The 21,374-nt window shown below is 36.3% G+C and overlaps 1 protein-coding gene across 1 annotated transcript; it reads right to left on the bottom strand.

Annotated features, from left to right (window-relative positions):
• Positions 1 to 177: 177 nt before the first annotated feature.
• Positions 178 to 20,179, bottom strand: LOC126375410 (uncharacterized). The gene is made up of 5 exons (XM_050022319.1): positions 19,904 to 20,179; positions 19,264 to 19,337; positions 624 to 1,172; positions 417 to 553; positions 178 to 338 (listed from the first exon to the last, which is right to left on the bottom strand). The coding sequence occupies exons 1-5, from the start codon at positions 20,177 to 20,179 to the stop codon at positions 178 to 180; spliced, it is 1,197 nt and encodes a 398-aa protein (XP_049878276.1).
• Between the last annotated feature and the right edge of the window lie 1,195 nt (positions 20,180 to 21,374).

The following is a 21,374-nucleotide window of genomic DNA, read 5'->3' as shown; positions in this document are numbered from 1 at the left end:
CGTCCAGGAATAAAAACTCATTAAGAACATTTTCAGAGACGCTGACGCGTAATAATTGCCATTACCCTGTAAAACGGCAACGAAGACTTACCTACGTCTCTACGTGGAAGTAGAAGTTATGAAAAACAAAGTAAAGGTTGGGTTTTTGTAATGTGTATTTATTAGTAAAATGTGGGTTCACTCGTCTCTCTCGTAGATGTCGCCCCGGTGTCGGATGTAGGGGATGGCGGTGCGGCCGCCGCTGCCGCCGCCGCCGCCGCGCTCGCGGCCGCGGTCGCGCGAGCGGGACTCGCGGGGCCGCATCGGACGCTCCTTCTCGACCATATCCTTTGCGTATACTGAAACCTCTCAAACATTTAGATGTATGTATGATAGCTTGAAAAACAATATACAAGTTTAAACAAAAACCAACTCACTTTCGCTGGAATCACGGTTCAACCTCCGTCCAAGACTGTTTAGATTGAGTTTGTTATTGAGCACAAACCCTTTGTAACTGGGAGGCTTTTTACGGTCCCCAGAACTCTGTGCCGGCGCCGCCAGCAAGCTCGATAACCTGCGCGAGATACGGTATTTTGTTTGCAATCCATTACAATTTTGATTATCATATTATAAAGAACACTTACAACGAATTTAGTTTATCCTTATTTTTACTTCTCTTGATAGCTTCTGTGTTCAAAACGACGTATACTTTTGAAAATCCATTAGGGTTCTCATCGTTTCTTGTGTTTTCTTCTGAAGAGGAGGATTCCAGGGCATCTTTGTCGTCATTCAATCCTAGTAAGTCGTTGATTGATAATCTGACTTGTTGAGACTGTTTTTCAGCAGCTTGTTTTTGTTGGAGGTATTTCTTTATATCTAGAATGGAGAGGCGGTCGTTCCTGTTGGTGAAGCGGTCTTTGGGGCGGCTGGGCTGCTGGGTGTCCGCGAGGCCGAGCAAGCGCTCCACGTCCTGCTTCTTGAGGCTGCCGAAGCGGCCCTCGTTGTCGTCATTGTCCTCGTCTCGCTCCTCCTCCTCGACCCTGTTCTGCTGCACTTTCTGCCGCACTTGCTGTTGCTCTAACTGTAACTGTTGTTGTAAGGACTGCAACAGATTCTGTACGTCTATATTCTGCGGTGAACTATCTGCCTTATCTATAAATAAACTTGCTGCAGCAATCACTGCAAATTTTAATCTGTTTTATATTTCAATACATTTATTTAATCTGTGATCCACAAGTATATATTCATACTTACCGGTAATAAATACCGTGAGTTTCACCATCGTTAGAACAATTCAAGATGCTTCAAGAGAAAGGAAATCATTTCGTAACGATAAGTATTGTTTTATGTTTTTATTGCGATTTACACGGCAATTTTCAATTTTTAATTTCGTTATCGTCTCGGGCGTCATAATTAAAGTAATAAAATGACTGCTTTACGCATAATCAAATGTTCTCTAAACGTGGACTTGATCAAAGTTTTTTTAAGCATCAATCAATATTATGTAATTAGTTGCATTGGAAAAATGTTCTTTCTGCCCTTTGAAAGGTATATAATGAAATTATGACAAACCTTGAGAGAGGAACATGTAATTTAATTGTAATTACTTTTTGCATTACCTATGTGCTTACTTGTGTAGCGATATTCCCTCGTGGGGGTTGCGAGTTCAATGACCGACCTGATCAACACTGGTGTTAGATTTATTATTAGGCCGCAACTGGCAGCGAACGAATACATAATTACTTAAGTAAATAGTGACTCGGAATCAACTTATTTTGTCGGACAATCAGGTTATTTCACAAAGAGTTTTTTTATCTCACCAGGAATCGAACCCAGCCTAATCTTGAGCCTGACGCTCAGCCACCGGGCCACAAAGCCCGTTTCTCAATATGACTGTACTTACCTACATCACATGCCATAATGGCAATAGTTGTTGTACCTCCTCAGCTACAAACTACCAGCGTCGCGCGTCGTGGCTCAAGCCGCGACTTATGCTGAGCGAGGTTCTTTTATTCCGGACGCCACCGCAGATGATCGGGCCGTCAGTAGGTACGTTGCATTTAGGACAATTTACTGTTATTATTATTTATTTTGTTTTGTTTTTCTTTTTTTGTTAATGATTTTTGATCTTGATGTTCCTTTTGTGTTTTTTTGTTTTTTTTGTGTATTGATTTCCATGTGGTTCCTGTTCTATGTTGAATGTAATGTCCTGTCTGTCTGTGTCTGTGGTGTCCGGGAGTAATAAATGTTTCTTTTTTCTTCTTTCTTTCTTTTAAACTTTGCTCTTATAAGTCACTCTATTTATATTAAGTACTGTAAAGAAGAAAAAAGCAAGTTGCATCTCGTTGGTATTGTGCTGAGCCTGAGAAGGCCACCATTCAAGTTAAAATATATTATTTTCTCTCATTTCCGAGTAGAGCCTGCATTGCAGACATTTCGTACTGAATAAGAAAAACTACCGACATTGTTCATTTGGAAGAGTCAAACTGAAATTACATAGAAAAAAATCTTTAGCGCAATTCATTGCACGAGTCTTCGTAGTACTGAGATCCGTTATTTGTTAGCATATTTACGTTATATTTTAAAGTCTTCCACAATCGCGTCGCGTTGTCGGAGCTAGATAATGCGAAAGGTAAGTTGCTTCCACTGGGTCCACACAGTTATTCTTGTAGAATTTCCGATGCCTCTATCAGAATTTTTACACTTGAGCTGGAGTAGAGGCTTCTCACAAACAAGATCATGAAACATAACTTTTTTATATTCATCTATCGTGAGGGTTGTAAGGTGGATTACCAACCTCAGTGTCAGGGTTATTATTGAGCCGCCAAAGGCCCCTGGCATGGCTCATGTAACGACTACTTACTTACATCAGTAAGTAGTAACCGGGACAGACGGCTTAACGTGCCTCCCGAAGCACAGATCATCTTACTTTTTGGACAATCAGGTGATCAGCCTGTAATGTCCTAACCAAACTAGGGATCACAAAGTGATTTTTGTTATTTGTCCTCATCGGGATTCGAACCCGGAACCCTCGGATCGTGAGCACAACGCTCAACCACTGGACCACGGAGGCAGTTACTTTTGCCATTGGTTTTCCGTTACGGGGGAAATCAATATCGCACAAAAATAATCTCTTTTCCCAGCTTATAGTTAGCCCATTCCTACTGCCACATTGGTGTCAACTGTAAAAAAATATATTGTTCTATGGAAAGTGTTTAAAAGTAAAGTTTCGTTCAATGTATGCTCTGTTCTCCCCTTATTGATATTATCAGTTGGAAACTATTGTAGCTAACCGCAATTTGGGTTCGCTTACATCGTTCTATCATAGCTTAGAAAGTGAAACAAAAGAGAACCGTGAGGGTTGCGTGTGTGTTTAATGGGTTTTAGTAAATTTGCCTCAACCGAGCCCCGACACGGAAAACTTGGCCGCATTAATTATGTTAGTCCCATAACTTCATTTAGAACGCAACCTGTTCCTAGACTTTATAATAAGCAGCTAAACCTCAGCCTGGATGTTAATAGAAAACTGGTTAGTGCCGTTAATGAAATCATCTTGCCTCAGCCGTATCAACCCACGCTAGAGACTTATTTATAAAAGAATATAAAAATAGACAGGTATCTACATTAAGATATACTAGATGAAACAGGTAGGTATTCGCTTGTTACTATAAAGAAAGAAAAAATATTTATTTGACATACTTACTTATTGTTTTCACATATTAAAACAAAATAATACTATTATGAATATATGCCGAAATGGCTTCACCTCAGCATAATGCCGTAGCCTAGACTATGACGCTGATTTTCAGTTGGAACTGGTAAGGTAATCAGGTACTTAACACATTAAACAAAAAATGGACACGAAGACTAAGCACATTTTGAATTTTCTAATTAAGTATATATCTTAAAAATGAACGTGCTGAAAAGTAAAATATATTTTTAATAAAAAAACTAAATAAAATAAAAGGTATTCGTGTATGTGTGTGTAGTGCAAAATATATAAGTAGGTGTCTAAGATAAATATTTTATAAAAACTATTATTATTATTATTATTATTTTCTATTTACTTGTTGAATTAATATGTTATAACACCGCATTGGGATTTATAATAGTGATCTTTTACGTTTATTCGGAAGCTTTTAGTAGTAGATAGGTTGCGAAGTGGGGGAGGGATAGATATTGTTCTATATTTTTGCGGCGGTGTACTTGAAGCTACCTTCAAAAGCAGCAGTTTTATGTGGGGGTATAACTAACTGACCAAGACGAATGCGAGAAGAAAAAGTTTGCTATAAAGATAGAAAGGTTTTGCACTTTTGATAATGCCGAAAAGGAGTGTAGCAAAATGCACAGATCTTCTTGAGGACATATTCAGTAGTTTGGCCTGATTTATAAAGGGTGAAGGGGATGGAATATAAAAACAAAGTCTGGCACAAGCATTCTGAACACGGTGTATAAGGTTTTTTTTTTGCTAAAAGCCTTGGTCCATAGACAATATCTGCATAATTGAACTTTGAAAGGACCAGTGATTCTACAAGATTTATGCGGAGACTACTAATATCGACCACCCGATTACTGTAGCCATAGAGGCGGCGGAGGCGGAAACACTTCAGGACCCCGATACCGACCCCGCCGGCGTGGTCGACGAGTTCCCTCAAACAGCGCTTATCGCTTATATTCTTTCTAATATTTTTCCTCTCAGACGACGCCCTGAGCCGAGGTTCGCACACAACTGGGCACCCTCAGGCCTGTTGTCTTAAACTTTATACCGGGTGAGAGCCTTCAGCGCTCCCCATTTGTCCGGCCAAGTAGTTAATCACGTCAAAAGCAAAAAAAAAAGATTGTTACTCGACTAATTTTACTGAAATATAAAAGGGGAAATACGAAGAAGTATATTCAGTAAGGCCACCATGAATTATATAAATATGAGTCCACACTAGCAGGTACGTACGCACTTAACCCATTTCGTGTGTGTCCGACTTATGTTTTTTTAAAGCTAGCCCAAACAGCGTTGTAGTGTTAACATGGGTGTCACGTATGTACCTACACAACTAAGTACAATATTCTAATGGAATAAAACCATTAGTCACCAAAACCATGTTTATTATTGTGTGTTGTAAATAAAAAAAAATAACAGAAATCGGAGACAAAGCCCTGGAATAACTAATGAACTTTGTTTCTGGATAATATGAACGGAAACACGTGACTTATTGTAAATAATGAATTAAAATAAATACTTAAGTAATTACTTATTAGATATTGCGAGACTTGGAACATAGTCCCGTATTAATGAATTCGTCTCACGTACTTAAGTAGTTTTCCTCATCGTATTTACGTACCCACAGTAAATATATATATACAGCGTTAGTGCCACCGAAACGAAAACTTTGGGTGATGATTCTGACCATGATTCTGAGTTGATATCAAGCGGAATTTATAGTTTCAAAAGTATGGAACTGAAAATAATTTAAAAAAAACACACTTAATCTTTAATTTGTCGACAGGAAATTCCACTTGATATCAACTCAGAATCATGAGCAAAATGATCTGCCTTAGTTCTCGGTACAGTAAGGGTGGATTACTTGTTTCTCTATAATTATCATTTATGTATTGTATGACAAGGACTAAATAGTTTCTTTACGACCTTTGTACTATTACCTAATTACCCAAAAATGAGATTTTGGAGACAAATGAGACGCATGAAAACGTTTCTTAGAGTTCGCAAACCATGAGCCAGATTTTTATTAGATCTTCACAAATCACAAATAACAATATAGGTATTTTAATAATGTCTATTAATAAAGTAATAACAAAAGCCAACATCGACTATCGATCTCTGTTATTAAAATATCGCATTGTTGTTCTAAGTTGCGCAATTATTTCTGCTTCCATTCTTAGATAAGCGCCTATTTAGACTCTCGTCGTTTTTAATCCCTACTAATAATTATAAATGCAAAAGTAGCTGTCTGTCTGTTACCTGCCGAAACTACTAAACCATTCGGTACAAGAACAGATCAGACCTTGGGAAAGAACTAAAGATAGACAATTCATCTAAAAAAGCAATATTGCTATTTGACATTTGAAACAGAATCATTTTTTCAACGTAATTATCATAGATAAACTTGATGATTTGGGTCAAATTAAAATTTTTGAATCTACGTCATTTCGCAAGGCGTTATGGCTGAGGAGAAGAAAGGATAAGAACTTGCAACAGCAACATATGTTTTAAATCAATGTAGGTATACATTACAAGTTATTTAATAACTAGAGAAACACATAATACTAGCCATTTTTATCATTTTTAGATAATCATTTATCTTTTATATAAAGCAAGCTTCACAAAATTATTGTATAAATTTATTATTAAATTTATTAAATTTATTGTAAAACGTATACATAACCCCAAAAGTTGAATTTAATTTACTTAGCCGAGAATTTTGTGTGGAACCCCCCGGATTAGAAGACAACATGTAACCACACTTGGTAGGTATATTGAGCTCCTAAGACGAATATGGTGAATCGTATGGTGAAAGGTTGTCAGCATATCGCATACTCCCAGCCCATCAGAAAAATAGGAATTTACCCTACTTATATCACACGATTCGCTACGTATACCTCTTGAATGTAAATATTACCTAATCAAAATAGATCGGGATAGTTGTGTAGACATATTTCCTTTGTTGCCGTGTTCCAAAAAGTCGATTCCTAGCAACAATAGGGACGCAATCATACAATGATTGATAGTGCTGTTTCAACGTCGAATACCTATACTCTGTATTCCTATAAGAATTATATATCAGAAGATCCCATTTCGTCATTATTGTCTATATAAATAAATACAAACTTATGTTACATTCAATAGCGTACTTAATATTAACTATATTATATTTATAGATATATTCAGTGGGTTCCTTACGTATACTTTAGTGCTAATATTCACATTAATGTATTTTATCACAGGCCAGCGTAAAAAATCTATAATGTTTCTTTAATTTCTGGCCAGAATATTTCAACAAACATGTTTTGAATAAAATTGTCTTCTTTCGTAAATTACATTAAGTTAAGAAATGCTGGACATTCAGAACTTAATGGATGAGCTTTATTGAATTAGTTTGGCTGTTCCAATTGGTTGAAAATAGTCGATCCGTAGATTAAGATTTACATCAATTAAAGAAGGAAGCGAGGTCGGCCTTCGACATCGACGATATAACCAAACAGACACCTAATGTTTGATTATTTTCACATCGAATTCAACCTGTCAACTAACTAAGAAGGCAAGGGCGTTGAAAAAAGCGGAAAGCTGCATTCTAATTAGCTCATTCAAGATTCCAAAAACTTCGAAAGGTCACGGAAGCAGTTGCTCGCGATTGGTCTTTAACGAGCGGCATCATATATCTGATCTATTAGTCAGAAATGTTGAGTTGAGAGAACTCGTTCATCTGTAATTAGGAGACTAGAGGTTGTATCGTTGATGGTCTTCGAATATTGCCTGCTTAGATTAGAATTCGCATTTCCAGCCAATTTCCTTCTTCAGGCGGAGGTGCCATCTACGACACATCCTCCCAATACCAGTGGCGGATTGCCATTTATGCATCATTAATCAAGATCGCATCAAACTTCATATCGGGTTTAGCTTTATATATTCAAGCTGGCAATTTAATCAGTTTTTAAATCTAAACTCACTTAAGACCTACGCATTGTTAACAGTGGCAAAGTTTGCATGTTTGACTGATGCTTGATGATATCGTGACATGCTCAGTCCTTTTGGATGCGCCTTCCATCAATCAATCAATAATTATTTATTGTACAAAACATATACATACGAATAAAAGTAAGCACAATAGGCGGCCTTATTGCTAAATAGCTATTTCTGCCAGTCAACCTTAGGTTGAAAGATGTTTAATTGTTTATACATTACAGCGCGGGATGGCGCAATAAACATATAATGTTACTAACTTAACTAAAATATACCATAAACAAATAAATATATACATACAGACATACATATGCGCCTTTAGCTGCTTAGGTAAGATTTTCTAACACCAAACGTCGACGCTAACAAACGTCAGTTCAGTACTTGACATAGACAAGAACCACATGACGAGCGCACCTCAATGTGTCTTCTGTACGATGAAACTGACAGTCCTTCATAGCCAATTCCACTTCATGGATTGGGCTAAAGTTACTTTTAGAACATGAGATACGTGGATCAAGCTTCTCGATTCCCAATATCCACAGGAAATCGTTGCACTTTTTGGGAAAACTAAAAATAACCAAAACATAATATTCAGCAATATTTCTTGATTCATGTCGCTAGTGACTTAAATTATCCAATGACATTCAAACCTTTTATATGAATAAACAAAAAATTAAGGAATTCTTTTTCACAATAAATGATTTGAATTTGAATTTCCGATGCATCAATGGTTAGAGTACATCCGATACAAATCCGATCCGAGTCCGCTCGATATTAGAAAATTAGTTAGAAAAATCGGATGACGAATATCGGATGTAGCGCGTAAACTTGCATTATAAACATCATTGATTTAGACCAATGCAAAATATTTCTCCGAGTATATCCACATTACAGTATATCCGATATGAATCCGATCCGAGTCCGCTCGATAGTAGAAAACTAGTTAGAGAAATCTGATGACGAATATCGGATGTAGCGCGTAAACTTGAATTGTAAACAGCAGCATTGGTCTAAGAAAACTCGGTGAGGTGTCGGTACTTAGTTCATCTTACGATGAATGTACCTATGATGATGACTACCCCAATTGGGTCATAGTCGTGAGGCTACATGACGCGCAAACTACCATACAAATAGTAGTACGACCTCTTTGGAACGAACTCACGGACTCGAATCAGATTCGAATCGGATGCAATCCATAAACGCTCTTAATAGATATTATTCAATATGCTTTTAATCGTACTCACACAAAATTGAAAATTAATGATCTATTTAGGACTTACCTTTAGGGGATTAACTATTATATATCAATTCACTTTTCCATTTTTAAACTTTGCGAATAACTAAGATGTCTGATGAAATGAAACAAAACGTAATATTACAGAAGATAAACCTACCTACCCTGCTCTTATATCATAGGTAAGTAAGTACTTACATTAATGTAAATTTCAAATAGTAGTAAGTTGTTTGCAAATGTTTGTTTCCTTTTGGTGGTTGCCTGGAAGAAATTGCTCTAGAGCAATAAGGCCGTCCAAATTGTACTGTTTTCATGTGTTATGTCTGATTGTTGAAATTTTAGTTCTGTGCAATAAAATATATTTGATTTGATTCGATTTGATTAAAAGTCTATATAAAATAAAATTATCTATACTTATAATAAATCTGTAGAGAGGTCAATTCTGTACATTAAATATTTTTTCAAAATAACTATCAGGGGGTGATAAGTGATCGATACTGATGCCAAAAATGCAATCAGTAAAATTTTTGTCTGTCTGTCTGTCTGTCTGTCTGTCTGTCTGTCTGTCTGTCTGTCTGTCTGTATGTTCCTTATAGAAACAAAAACTACTGGACGGATTTTAATGAAACTTGGTACAATTATTCTTCACACTCCTGGACAGGTCATAGTATACTTTTCATCACGCTACAATCAATAGGAGCAGAGTAGTGAAGGGAAATCCTTTTGTATGAAAAATCTAAACCACTCAAGTTAGACGTTTGAAATTTGGCATGCAGGTACCTTAGATACCGTAGAGGTGCACTAAGAAAGGAATTCCCGAAATTCCTACGGGAACGGGAATTAGCGGGAAAATCCTTTTGTATGAAAAATCTAAACCACTCAAGTTAGACTTTTGAAATTTGGCATGCAGGTACCTTAGATAACGTAGAGGTGCACTAAGAAAGGAATTCCCGAAATTCCCACGGGAACGGGAATTAGCGGAAAAATATTTTTGTATGAAAAATCTAAACCATTCAAGTTAGATGTTTGAAATTTGTCATGCAGGTACCTTAGATACCGTAGAGGTGTACTAAGAAAGGAATTCCCGAAATTCCCACGGGAACGGGAATTAGCGGGAAAATCCTTTTGTATGAAAAATCTAAACCACTCAAGTTAGACGTTTGAAATTTGGCATGCAGGTACCATAGGTACCGTAGAGGTGCACTAAGAAAGGAATTCCCAAAATTCTCACGGGAACGGGAATTAGCGGGAAATACCTTTTGTATGAAAAATCTAAACCACTCAAGTTAGACATTTGAAATTTAGCATGCAGATACCTTAGGTACCGTGGAGGTGCACTAAGAAAGGAATTCCCGAAATTCTCACAAGAACGGGAATTAGCGGGAAAATCCTTTTGTATGAAAAATCTAAACCATTCAAGTTAGACAATTGAAATTTGTTATGCAGGTACCTTAGGTACCGTGGAGGTGCACTAAGAAAGGAATTCCCGAAATTCCCACGGGAACGGGAATTAACGGGAAAATCCTTTTGTATGAAAAATCTAAACCATTCAAGTAAGATGTTTAAAATTTGGCACGCAGGTACCTTAGACACCGTAGAGGTGTACTAAGAAAGGAATTCCCGAAATTCCCACGGGAACGGGAATTAGCGGGAAAATCCTTTTGTATGAAAAATCTAAACCACTCAAGTTAGACGTTTGAAAGGGTATAGCGAGGTAAGGAAGACGAAATGGCCCCCATGGCCCATGACGGAATTATCATTTGTACTGGTATTGGCACTCTAAAAGAATACGAAATGTAAGGTCGTTGACCCCTGACCTTGACCTGTCTTTGAGATATTCGAGAAAGTTCGTACGCGCGCCGAGTTTTTTCAAAATTTTTTTTCCGAAAAACTATAAAAGCTAGAAGGATGGGACCAATTGCGTATAATTAGGGATACTTTGAAAAATATTCTGAATTTTTTTCAGAGTTCTGGTGAAATGACAACTGTGCAAAATAATTAAACAAAATATAAATATATTTTTTTAGTACTGTTCTATTATGTTTACCGCGCCAAAAAAAATACATAATACTCTTTGATTTATATACTTACACCACACAAAAACTGATTAAAATCAAAGAGGCGCTTCTTGAGTAATTATGAATTTACTTAGTGTGCGTACGGCTGGTAGGAACTAATTAAAGAGGTCGTTTTTAGATTAATTATTATAATTACATGTTAAACATAATTTTAATCATCATCATCACTGTTTTCATTTATTACAACATTGACTGCATCATTTGAAAATATTTTCGACAGAATTTCAGCAGGACGTAAAATGCGAGATAGATATCGTGCATGAGCTAAGTAATATAATTATTACACTTGCGGCATATGAAAATCGACTTGCGAAAATCGTATTTTGGGCAAAAGAAAACCCATTTATGCAAACCGTTTACAATTTGTACTACGAACTAGAGTTTTAAGTTTAGCATCCTGTAGCACTTTCTTCAAAATAGTGGCATCATTTTCCGTACCATAAATTGGCCCAGCAAAATCAACTATAAACCCGTTCGTAGTACAGATTGTAAACAGTTTGCATAAATGGGTTTTCTTTTGCCCAAAATACGATTTTCGCAAGTCGATTTTCATATATCGCAAGTGTAATAATTATATTATTTAGCTCATGCGAGATATCTATCTCGCATTTTACGTCCTGCTGAAATTCTGTCGAAAATATTTTCAAATGATGCAATCAATGTTGTAATAAATGAAAATAGTGATGATGATGATTAAAATTCTGTTTAACATGTAATTATAATAATTAATCTAAAAACGACCTCTTTAATTAGTTCCTACCAGCCGTACGCACACTAAGTAAATTCATAATTACTCAAGAAGCGCCTCTTTGATTTTAATCAGTTTTTGTGTGGTGTAAGTATATAAATCAAAGAGTATTATATATTTTTTTTGGCGCGGTAAACATAATAGAACAGTACTAAAAAAATATATTTATATTTTGTTTAATTATTTTGCACAGTTGTCATTTCACCAGAACTCTGAAAAAAATTCAGAATATTTTTCAAAGTATCCCTAATTATACGCAATTGGTCCCATCCTTCTAGCTTTTATAGTTTTTCGGAAAAAAAATTTTGAAAAAACTCGGCGCGCGTACGAACTTTCTCGAATATCTCAAAGACAGGTCAAGGTCAGGGGTCAACGACCTTACATTTCGTATTCTTTTAGAGTGCCAATACCAATACAAATGATAATTCCGTCATGGGCCATGGGGGCCATTTCGTCTTCCTTACCTCGCTATACCCTTTGGCATGCAGGTACTTTAGTAAACTTAAAGCTTAGTTGCAACAGGATATTACAAAATTCCCACGGGAACGGTAGTTAGCGGGAAAAAACATTTGTATGAAAAAATCAAATCTAAATAAAAGGAGAAACTGACTGACTCAGTGACTGACATATCAACGCATAGCCTGAACGGCTAAATGTAGGCATTTGAAATTTGGAAGGGACATAGCTTAGGTACCGTAGAGGTGCACTAAGAAAGGAATTCCCGGAATTCCCACGGGAACGGAAATTAGCGGGAAAATCCTTTTGTATGAAAAATCTAAACCGCTTAAGTTAGACGCTTGAAATTTGGCATGCAGGTACCTTAGTTAACTTAAACCTTAGTTGCAACAGGATATTGCAAAATTCCCACGGAAACGGGAGTTAGCGGGAAAAAAACATTTGTTTGAAAAAATCGAAACCGCGTAAGAGAGATGTTTTCAATTCAATTCAATTAAATTATTTATTGCATTCCATGCAGTACAATGGGGTGTTACATAGGCATAGGAAATAAAACATGGACCCTGTAGGGCACAGCAACGTTGAAGGGAAGAGAGGAAGTGTGTATTAAAATTAAAACTCAATGAACAATCAATTAAAAAAAAATCAATTCAATCAATTGATTCAATCTAGCATGCATGCATACCTTAGTAAATATAAAGTTTATTTTTGGCTGTATTTTGAAAAATGGGAGTTATTGGGAAAAAAATTGTATGAAAAAATCTAAACTGCATAAGTTAGATGCTTGAAATTTGATATGCACTCCCACACACACAAAGATCTCTCTCTTATAACACGCCACGCGGACGAAGTCGCGGGCAAAAGCTAGTATATTAATATAAAATAAAATATTAATTATTCTTGCTATCAATAGTTTTATTCGTTGTATTGTTACGTTCTATTATTATTGTATTATTATTCTATGTGAGGCAAAGTTTTATTGATTTGATATTAAATTTAATGTTGATTCATAACAGAATCCGCTGCCTAGAGATAAGACGGAAGAAAAAGGAGATCGAAGCACAAACGACGCAGTGAAAAGCCTTCCTGAGTTTCTAAAGAAAGCACAGAGAATCATAGAGGGATGGACTCCTTTCGATCCTTTTTGCTTATCAGTGGTACAATAAAAGCTAATAGACTTAAATAAGATTACCTAGACTTTTCATTACAAACCTACATTGTGTGCAGTACTCTACGATCCATTTTCTGGATACGACAGAGTATCTAACTCGTCGAAAGAACTTAGTAAATGATTGTATTTTTTCATTAGTTAATACAACTTTGAAATCTACGTGGATAATTTTAATTAAACCCCTTGTTTTAATTTTCTGTTGAATGAATGAGTAGTCTCCATTGCTTATTTAATACAAATAAACAATTTGAATGCTCTTTGAGTTACTCCTAAGCCCTGAATCTGAAGATTCTTTTCCAGTATCTATCCAGATCCCGCTTCTTCCTTTTACCATTTCAATTCATCAATCCCTCTTCTTTATAAATCACTGAATAACCTTGCCACATTGTGTATTTGGTATTTGTAAATATTTACCAACTCGTAGCTATATTACCCCTCTATAAATATAACGATTGAATAACAACAAATTATAATGTAATCAATAATAATGACACGGAACCTCGAATAAAGCCTGCAAATAAATTATATGTTCCGTTATATTTTAATTGCTAATCGTGATTAGTCCCGTGTTTTAGGTTGTTTGGTAGGATTATCATGCTATTTGCTCACTGCCCGAGGCTCAGAAGTGTGAGGATGGGACGCGAGGCGAGGGTGCGAGGCGAGGGTGCGAGGCGAAGGCGGGAGACGCGAGGCGCGAGGCGCGAGGCATGCCGCAGGAAATCCTGCCTCAGACGTGGAGAGTTGTTAATGACGTCTTAATGACGATGTTGGTTCCTTTCCTCTAAACACCGCGAACAAACAGGACTCGCACTCAATGTACTTACTTATAATTAAGCCACAAATTTATACAAAGCTAAAGACGTCTAAATTTACATACCATTCAGCTGAGATTACACGTTATTTCTGCTAAGACTGTTATAAATATTATCAATTTCAAAATGAGCGGTAACGTTGGTAGACTTTCCCGTTATAATGTTTCTCAAGTAGCATCAGGCTAATTAATTCCATTTGAATTATAATTTATAATATCGAACTTCCTTCCTCGCAGTCTTGACGGTGGAGAAAATTCACCTCTCCATCATAATTGGGACGTGTGTCAAGAACAGTTAAACAATGAAAATTATATTAACGTATCGGGTAAAATGTTTACCGATCCAGAATGAACATTAGCGGAGGAGAAAGTAGGGTGTAAGTAGGGTCCCACAAGGAAGGACAAAGCAACATTAGTGTCACTTGATGCCTGGAGATAGCCTCTTGGTTACAGCCCTTGTTGGACGTATCATAAAAACAAATTACAGGTGGAAGCCATTGAAACTTGCCTACGACGTTCATGTACCTGATCAGGATGTCGTCCTATATCCTTTATCTCGACCTATAAACATATTTTTGCACAGTTTTTTCGATTCATGCATATGCACTATAATGCTTATTATGACCATGTTTATAAATACCCATGAATGCAAAATAGAAATATTTGTAAGCATTTAAAATTTACATTTATCTCAAGAATCAGAAGAACTACAAGCAATCTCTTTCAGTTCTTTTTTGTAAATAACAGTATTTTAACAGACTTCAAAAAAGAAGCAAGTTATGTTACTATCATAAAAAATAATATAAAATATTATGTTAACCTCAATGAGGTCAGTCGTGTATAATTAGGTACTTACTAATAAAGATAAATATTACGTTAATAACTACCACTTTTAAGCAGTTTTGAAACTTAACACTTTTATCAACTTTGCAAATGAAACGTTACAATTTTAAGTGAGTATTATAAATCACTAGATTGCATGTGGACGCAGAAACAAAAATACAATGAGTTACTCTAATTACGTGTATTTAATTTTTTCAGGAATGCCGGCGATAATAAGTTTATTTAGGTATCATTTTAAATAAGCCTGTTCGGGGTAAATTCATGATAATTACTTATTTTTGTCGTGACTTAACATAGATTTGTCTCGGTCATCTTTAATTAGCTACCCGACAAAAAAGAGTTTTTTTTTATTATTATTTTTAATACAAATAAAAATTAAGGTTAATACATTTTGTACCGGGTGTGAACTCGCAGCGTAAGTAGTTCGGTAATCATGACAATAGTTTTAAATTGGCGCAGTCGTGATGGGCGATACAGACTTGACATGACGGAATTTAAATTCCAGATCACCGGATGTGAATATATTTCCAAGTAAGTTAAGGGCCATTAATTATTAAACGCGGGATGAGTCGGGATCGTTTCGCACATCAGCCGCGCTGCACACTTTGTATAGATTTACATTACAGCAACACGACTAATTTGAAGGCGCTACAAATGTTAGTAACATCATAGACGAATAACATCACACCACGAGTCACCATTATAGACGGCGATACAGCTCACCTAGCACGTCGGTGTAACAGAACCCTCGGTGAAGTGTGGTTGCTTAACAAATTCACCTTGCGATGGATGTAGATACCTCTGACTACCCCAATTGGGATATAGTCGTAAACTTATGTTATTTTGTTAACATCGTCTCATAAGATAAACCAGATATTTGCTGAAGTCAAAATATTCTACGATATTGAAAATTCACCCTTTAATGTTTTTGAAAGTAAAAGAATTTTCAGCAAAGATTGTATTTCAGTTCCACACGTTCTATACAAGCAAAGGATGAACCTACTTAGAATGTCGCGCACGTGAATCCTGAGCTGGGGGAAGCGAAATATTAGCGTTTCACAATTGAAAACATCATATACTTAAGTACTTATGAAAACGGTAGATATATAGAAAGAAAGACGTATAAATTTAACATAAATAACCTATTTAAGCGCCTCACAGTTGGTCACACAAAAATAAATTATTTATTTTTCTAAATCGATATAAAAAAATAAAAAAGATACTTATATAAGTATATAAAATATTTTTAAAGTTTTATGTAAATACAAAACATACGATGACCCACTTACATTATAAGTGTGGGTGTATATTACACCGCGAGGTGCAAATGAAAGCCAGCTATCAAAATTCCATACAAACCTCTGTCTCACGGCACAAGTGGGCCGTTTCTAATTAATATTACCTTAATTACACAAGCACACGTCGCGCCCCATCTAAAGGTAAGATAGCAAACATTTAAACGCGCCAGCCGTTAACAACGAAACTTACTGTTTAACCAACAAAGTTTTATCCCAAGAGGCCCTCTAAAAATCCCTTAACATACATAAAGAGTTAAAGGCTAATTTCACAGGTACCTATTGCGTACATAATTGTTTAAATTCACACCTTATTCACACGTATAAACTTAGGCGACCACCGCTTTTGCTTCTGTAAATCATTCGTAAAAAAGAGATAGATATGAGGTGTACGATCATCTCATCATATATGCACTCGCATAGTCACTCGATAGTCACTCGCATAGGTACTTCTACGACACCGGCAGGTATCAGGATAATAAGCAACAGGAATATTTTTATCCATATCAGGCATATCAGGCAGCTGTTCGGTGGCCAAATTCACAGATGTGGCATTTCGCTATTGTTCTAGTTCAATAGTAATAATTGTTATGTCTTATATGTGTTTGTTTCAGTCGAATTGGTTTTTACTGTAATGGTATGAGGTTTAAAACTGTAAAAATAAATAAATAAATAATAAATAAATGATTCAAGGCTTTATTCTATATTCCTTCAGGAATTCTGTTTTGTACGGCTGTGTATGAATCACCGCTCCTGTATGCATGCCACAGGCGTATAATTAATAACGTGACGTACTAATCGTAGCACACATGATACATAGATCGGATAAATATATCTGTCACTAACAATTGTTATTAGACGACTTTAAAAAATATATAACAAGACGAAAGTCCTTGCGTCCAAGGATTTTCCTTCGATTGAGGAAAATAGAAAAAGATTTTAATACAAAAGATATTACTGGCAGAAAATCCTTAAAACATGTTATTTGACGAAAAAATGTTATTAAATAATTAAATAAAACTTTGTGCTTCTCTCTTTCAATGTACCAAACTAATTAATTATAATTTATATTTTCTAAAAAAAACTAATTTTAAGTACAACACGACGAAATTAATCTCTTCATGAAAATAAAATAGCGTACTTACCTATAATAACAGGAAGTTATAAAAACGATTAGTTTATTACATATTAACATTTCTATTTTTTAGAATATAATAAAATGAAATACAGCTGAGTATGAAATCTAAGAAAGATATAAAAGCGGTCAAGTAAAATAAGTACGCAGGGAATTTATTCGTAATAAAATGTTTATTATGGATCATAGACACGCCGAGACGGCAAGCAGACGCCGAGTTAATGCCTGTAAGAAAGTATTCAATCCTAGAGCATTTTATTACGACGCCGGTTACATCATTAGTGATATCTTGGATATAGATAGGTGCCTATATTGTGTGCAGCATGTTGTTATACGTACTTACGAGACAAATACGCCAACATTATTGGCCACGCTAAAATAAACTAGTTCGACTGCACATACCATTCTACGGGGACTAAAGCAAGCAATTAATATCTGAAATTGATTATTGCTAAGAGTGTAGACGTATGGGATAAACATACATACATAATATAAACAGCCTATATACGTCCCACTGCTGGGCACAGGCCTCCCCTCAATCAAACGGAGGGGGTATGGAGCATACTCCACCACGCTGCTCCAATGCGGGTTGGTGGAGGTGTTTTTAGAGCTAATAGCCGGGACCAACGGTTTAACGTACCCTCCGAAGCACGGAATCATCTTACTTTTTCGGACAATCAGGTGATTCAAGCCTGAAAAGTCCTTACCAAACACAGGACAGTCTCAGTGATTTCGAAAATGTCCCCATCGGGAATCGAACCCGAACCTCCAGATCGTGAGCCTAACGCTAAAAATGTTTTATTTTTAATTAAGTAGGTACCTACTTTTAACTTTTTAGCCTAACCTACACCTCCAGTCTCCAGGCTTTACAATTTGTATTAGAAAGCCATTTACATTATTCAGGAAGAAAGTAAATCATCAAATATTAACTTACCTTTAAGAACCTACTTTTATTATTAAGTATCAATAATGTTAATCTTGTTAATCTTACCTAAACACAATTTTAAAAACTTACCTATTCAGTCTTGACTAAAAGGTATATTAATAAGAAATTAAATAGGTTTAATAATATCCCCCTAAGACCGAATGTTCTTTATAAATCCAAACCTCATTGTTTAACTATTGTGTCTGGAAATTTCTGTCTTAAGAGGATATAAGAGGAAAAAATAATTGGACTAAAAATAAAAATCAAATTGTTTATTTTATCCAAAATTCATAAATCAATCGTATAAACTTAAAACTACGTAGGTATCACAAAAGTATTTCCTATGCCTATTTATACATATTATTCTTATATTCTAAATAAAGAAAGATTGAGACTTGAGAATTGAATCATGATACGTGATAACTCAGTTACGAGAACGCGATACTTGCTTGACTACCCACATCAAGTTCACGGGTTCGAATCTCGGGTCGAATTCTACTGAATTCGAATACATTTTTGGATCATTATAATTAACACACGTACTTAACGGTGAAGGAGTAACATCTTGAGGAAACCCCGTACCCGAGAAATGTACGTATATTTTCGAGGATAAATAGGTAGTAAGTAAGTACTCATACATACATAACATAAACAGCCTATATACGTCCCACTGCTGGGCACAGGTCTCCCCTCAATCAACGGGAAGGGGTATGGAGCATACTCCACCACGCTGCTCCACTGCGGGTTGGTGGAGGTGTTTTTACGGCTAATAGCCGGGACCAACGGCGGGAAGTAAGTACTCAGTGACTTAAAAGAAGGACTTGATTAATTGGTCGTTGCTCATCACAATAATATCAGGTCTCAATCTCGAATGTTCGGTGATCATGAATGTCACCGTTCCGGGGCAGAAAGTTCGTCGTGGGCGTGATTGTCAGCACACTCCGGCTTGTCACACGGGATCAAGAAGTTCTGCAAGCAAACCGATATATCAAACGTTAGGTTAGGTTATAACATGATGAGTCCCAACAAACATAACATAAATAGCTTATATTCATCACAATGCGGGGCACAGGCCTCCCCTCAATCAACTGGAGGGAGTACGGAGCGTACTCCACGACGCTGCTCCACTGCGGGTTGGTGGATGTGATTTTACGGCTAATAGTCGAAAATAAAGTTTAAAAATGTAACAAACGCTTTTTCCCAAAGGGGTGGGCAGAGTTACGAGTTACCAAGATGTCCGTTTACCTCGATCCGAAGCAATGAGGTGCGTTTACTTTAAAACTGTTATTTATTCACTCATTATCTACACTATCTACAAATGTTTTTAATTATATTTTACTTGTACTTTATATCCTACTTGTACAACATAGCGCACATAATGAATATCCAACCAGCTTGGTTTCGAATTTGACTTGTCATGAGTAAATAGGATAATTTTGCAGATTGCCTAGGAAGCTAGGATACGTTAGCAGTACCGATGGTGCCTACATACAGCACGTGACTGGAGGCTTATAATTAACTAAAAAAGTACTTACAAGATTATACTGCAGCCGCAACAGATCCATGGCCAAAGGATAATTATTGTCCGATCTTTGGCCATGCCGTTCCATGAGCTGAACAGTTCGATTGACCTGTTCTTCGATTTGGTGCAAAGTAGTAGGTTCGGCGCGGAGGCTGGGGTCGGCTCTACGGCGCCCGAACCTGGCTCCCCAGTTATGGTGGTTGCGTGTGCGCATTGGAACGGGCCGTGTGCTGCCTCGCTCCCCTACAGGCCGCGCCGCCTGCTCTTCAGGAGTTGGCAACTTCACCATCTTTATATTTCACTACTGACTGCTGACACTCACAAAACTATTAAAAATCCGAAGTTGTTCTTCAAAGTCAAAATGAAAACTGACACTGTTCACTGTACTGTACAATAATTTATAGAAAACCACCAACGTTTTGCTAATGAGCAAAGACAGTTAACCAATCCCTTAATTGGCTCCGAGACGACTCCACAGAATGACAGACATTTGTCAAAACAAGTCGTTTTGTTAATGATTCCAAGTCTAATTACCTGGACTTTGGGAGTAAACCCGTTTTGAAGTTCAAAGAATTTGTAACAATAGAAAATTGCCACACGGGATTATTTTTTTGTCTGGTTAGCTAGAAATAGTATAATAGAAAATCCATAGTTAACTGATAATATGAGGGTGGCGAATTCTTTGTTAAATAAATGGCACGCCATCACGTAGCAAATAATAAAGAAATAATATTGAAATGAACACTGTAAACACCACGGCAATGTTCCGCCCACTATATTCCACTTATTATTAACTACCCTCAGATACAGTTAAAAAAAAATGGTCTTCCGTCTACTCATTGTTACGTAAATTATACAACTATGGAAAATCATCCACGATAAAGTGATAGGTACCTAATTGTCGCCTGAAACAAATTGCTACTTAGCAATAAAGCCGCTTATTACTCTTGCTATTTCTCTTTTGTTTTATAAATACTACGTAAATACAGCATTAAAAATACACACAACAAACAAATTTTGTTATCTTGTTATGCTATTTTATACATACCTATGTACCTAAGTGACATCAACCTAATACTAGATTGATTACAAAGTACCTATCCCATTTCTTCGTTAGAGAAGAAAAAAAATCGTTTCAACTTATGTTCGAATTTTAATTAAGAATGAAGTACATAACAATGAGTTCGTTTTTTCGTCATGTTTATTCATGACGTCATGATCTGTTTTATTGTGATGATTCTTCTATCGTGTGGGTTAAGAGGTGGATTACCAACCTAAGTAACCCTGGTGTCAGGGTTATTATCGAGCCCCCAAAGGCCCGATATGGCTCATGTAACAACCACGTGCTTATATCAATAAGTAGTAACAGGGATCAACGGTTTAATCTTACTTTCGGACAATCAGGTGATCAGCCTGTAATGTCCTAACCAAACTAGGTATCGCATGTTGATTTTTGTGATATGTGCCCACCGGGATTCGAACCT

This window comes from Pectinophora gossypiella, chromosome 2 (genome assembly GCF_024362695.1).
Source record: "Pectinophora gossypiella chromosome 2, ilPecGoss1.1, whole genome shotgun sequence".
Classification (NCBI taxonomy): Eukaryota; Metazoa; Arthropoda; class Insecta; order Lepidoptera; family Gelechiidae; genus Pectinophora; species Pectinophora gossypiella.
This window is presented reverse-complemented; position numbering and strand designations above follow the sequence as displayed.

What these genes read in the sequence shown, in the direction of transcription:
- LOC126375410 (XM_050022319.1), bottom strand. Translation starts at nt 20,179, where the DNA reads ATGGTGAAGTTGCCAACTCCTGAAGAGCAGGCGGCGCGGCCTGTAGGG. An exon ending in AAGGATAAACTAAATTCGTT is followed by an intron (nt 554 to 623) that starts GTAAGTGTTCTT and finishes TATCTCGCGCAG; the next exon opens with GTTATCGAGCTTGCTGGCGG. An exon ending in GAACCGTGATTCCAGCGAAA is followed by an intron (nt 339 to 416) that starts GTGAGTTGGTTT and finishes GAGAGGTTTCAG; the next exon opens with TATACGCAAAGGATATGGTC.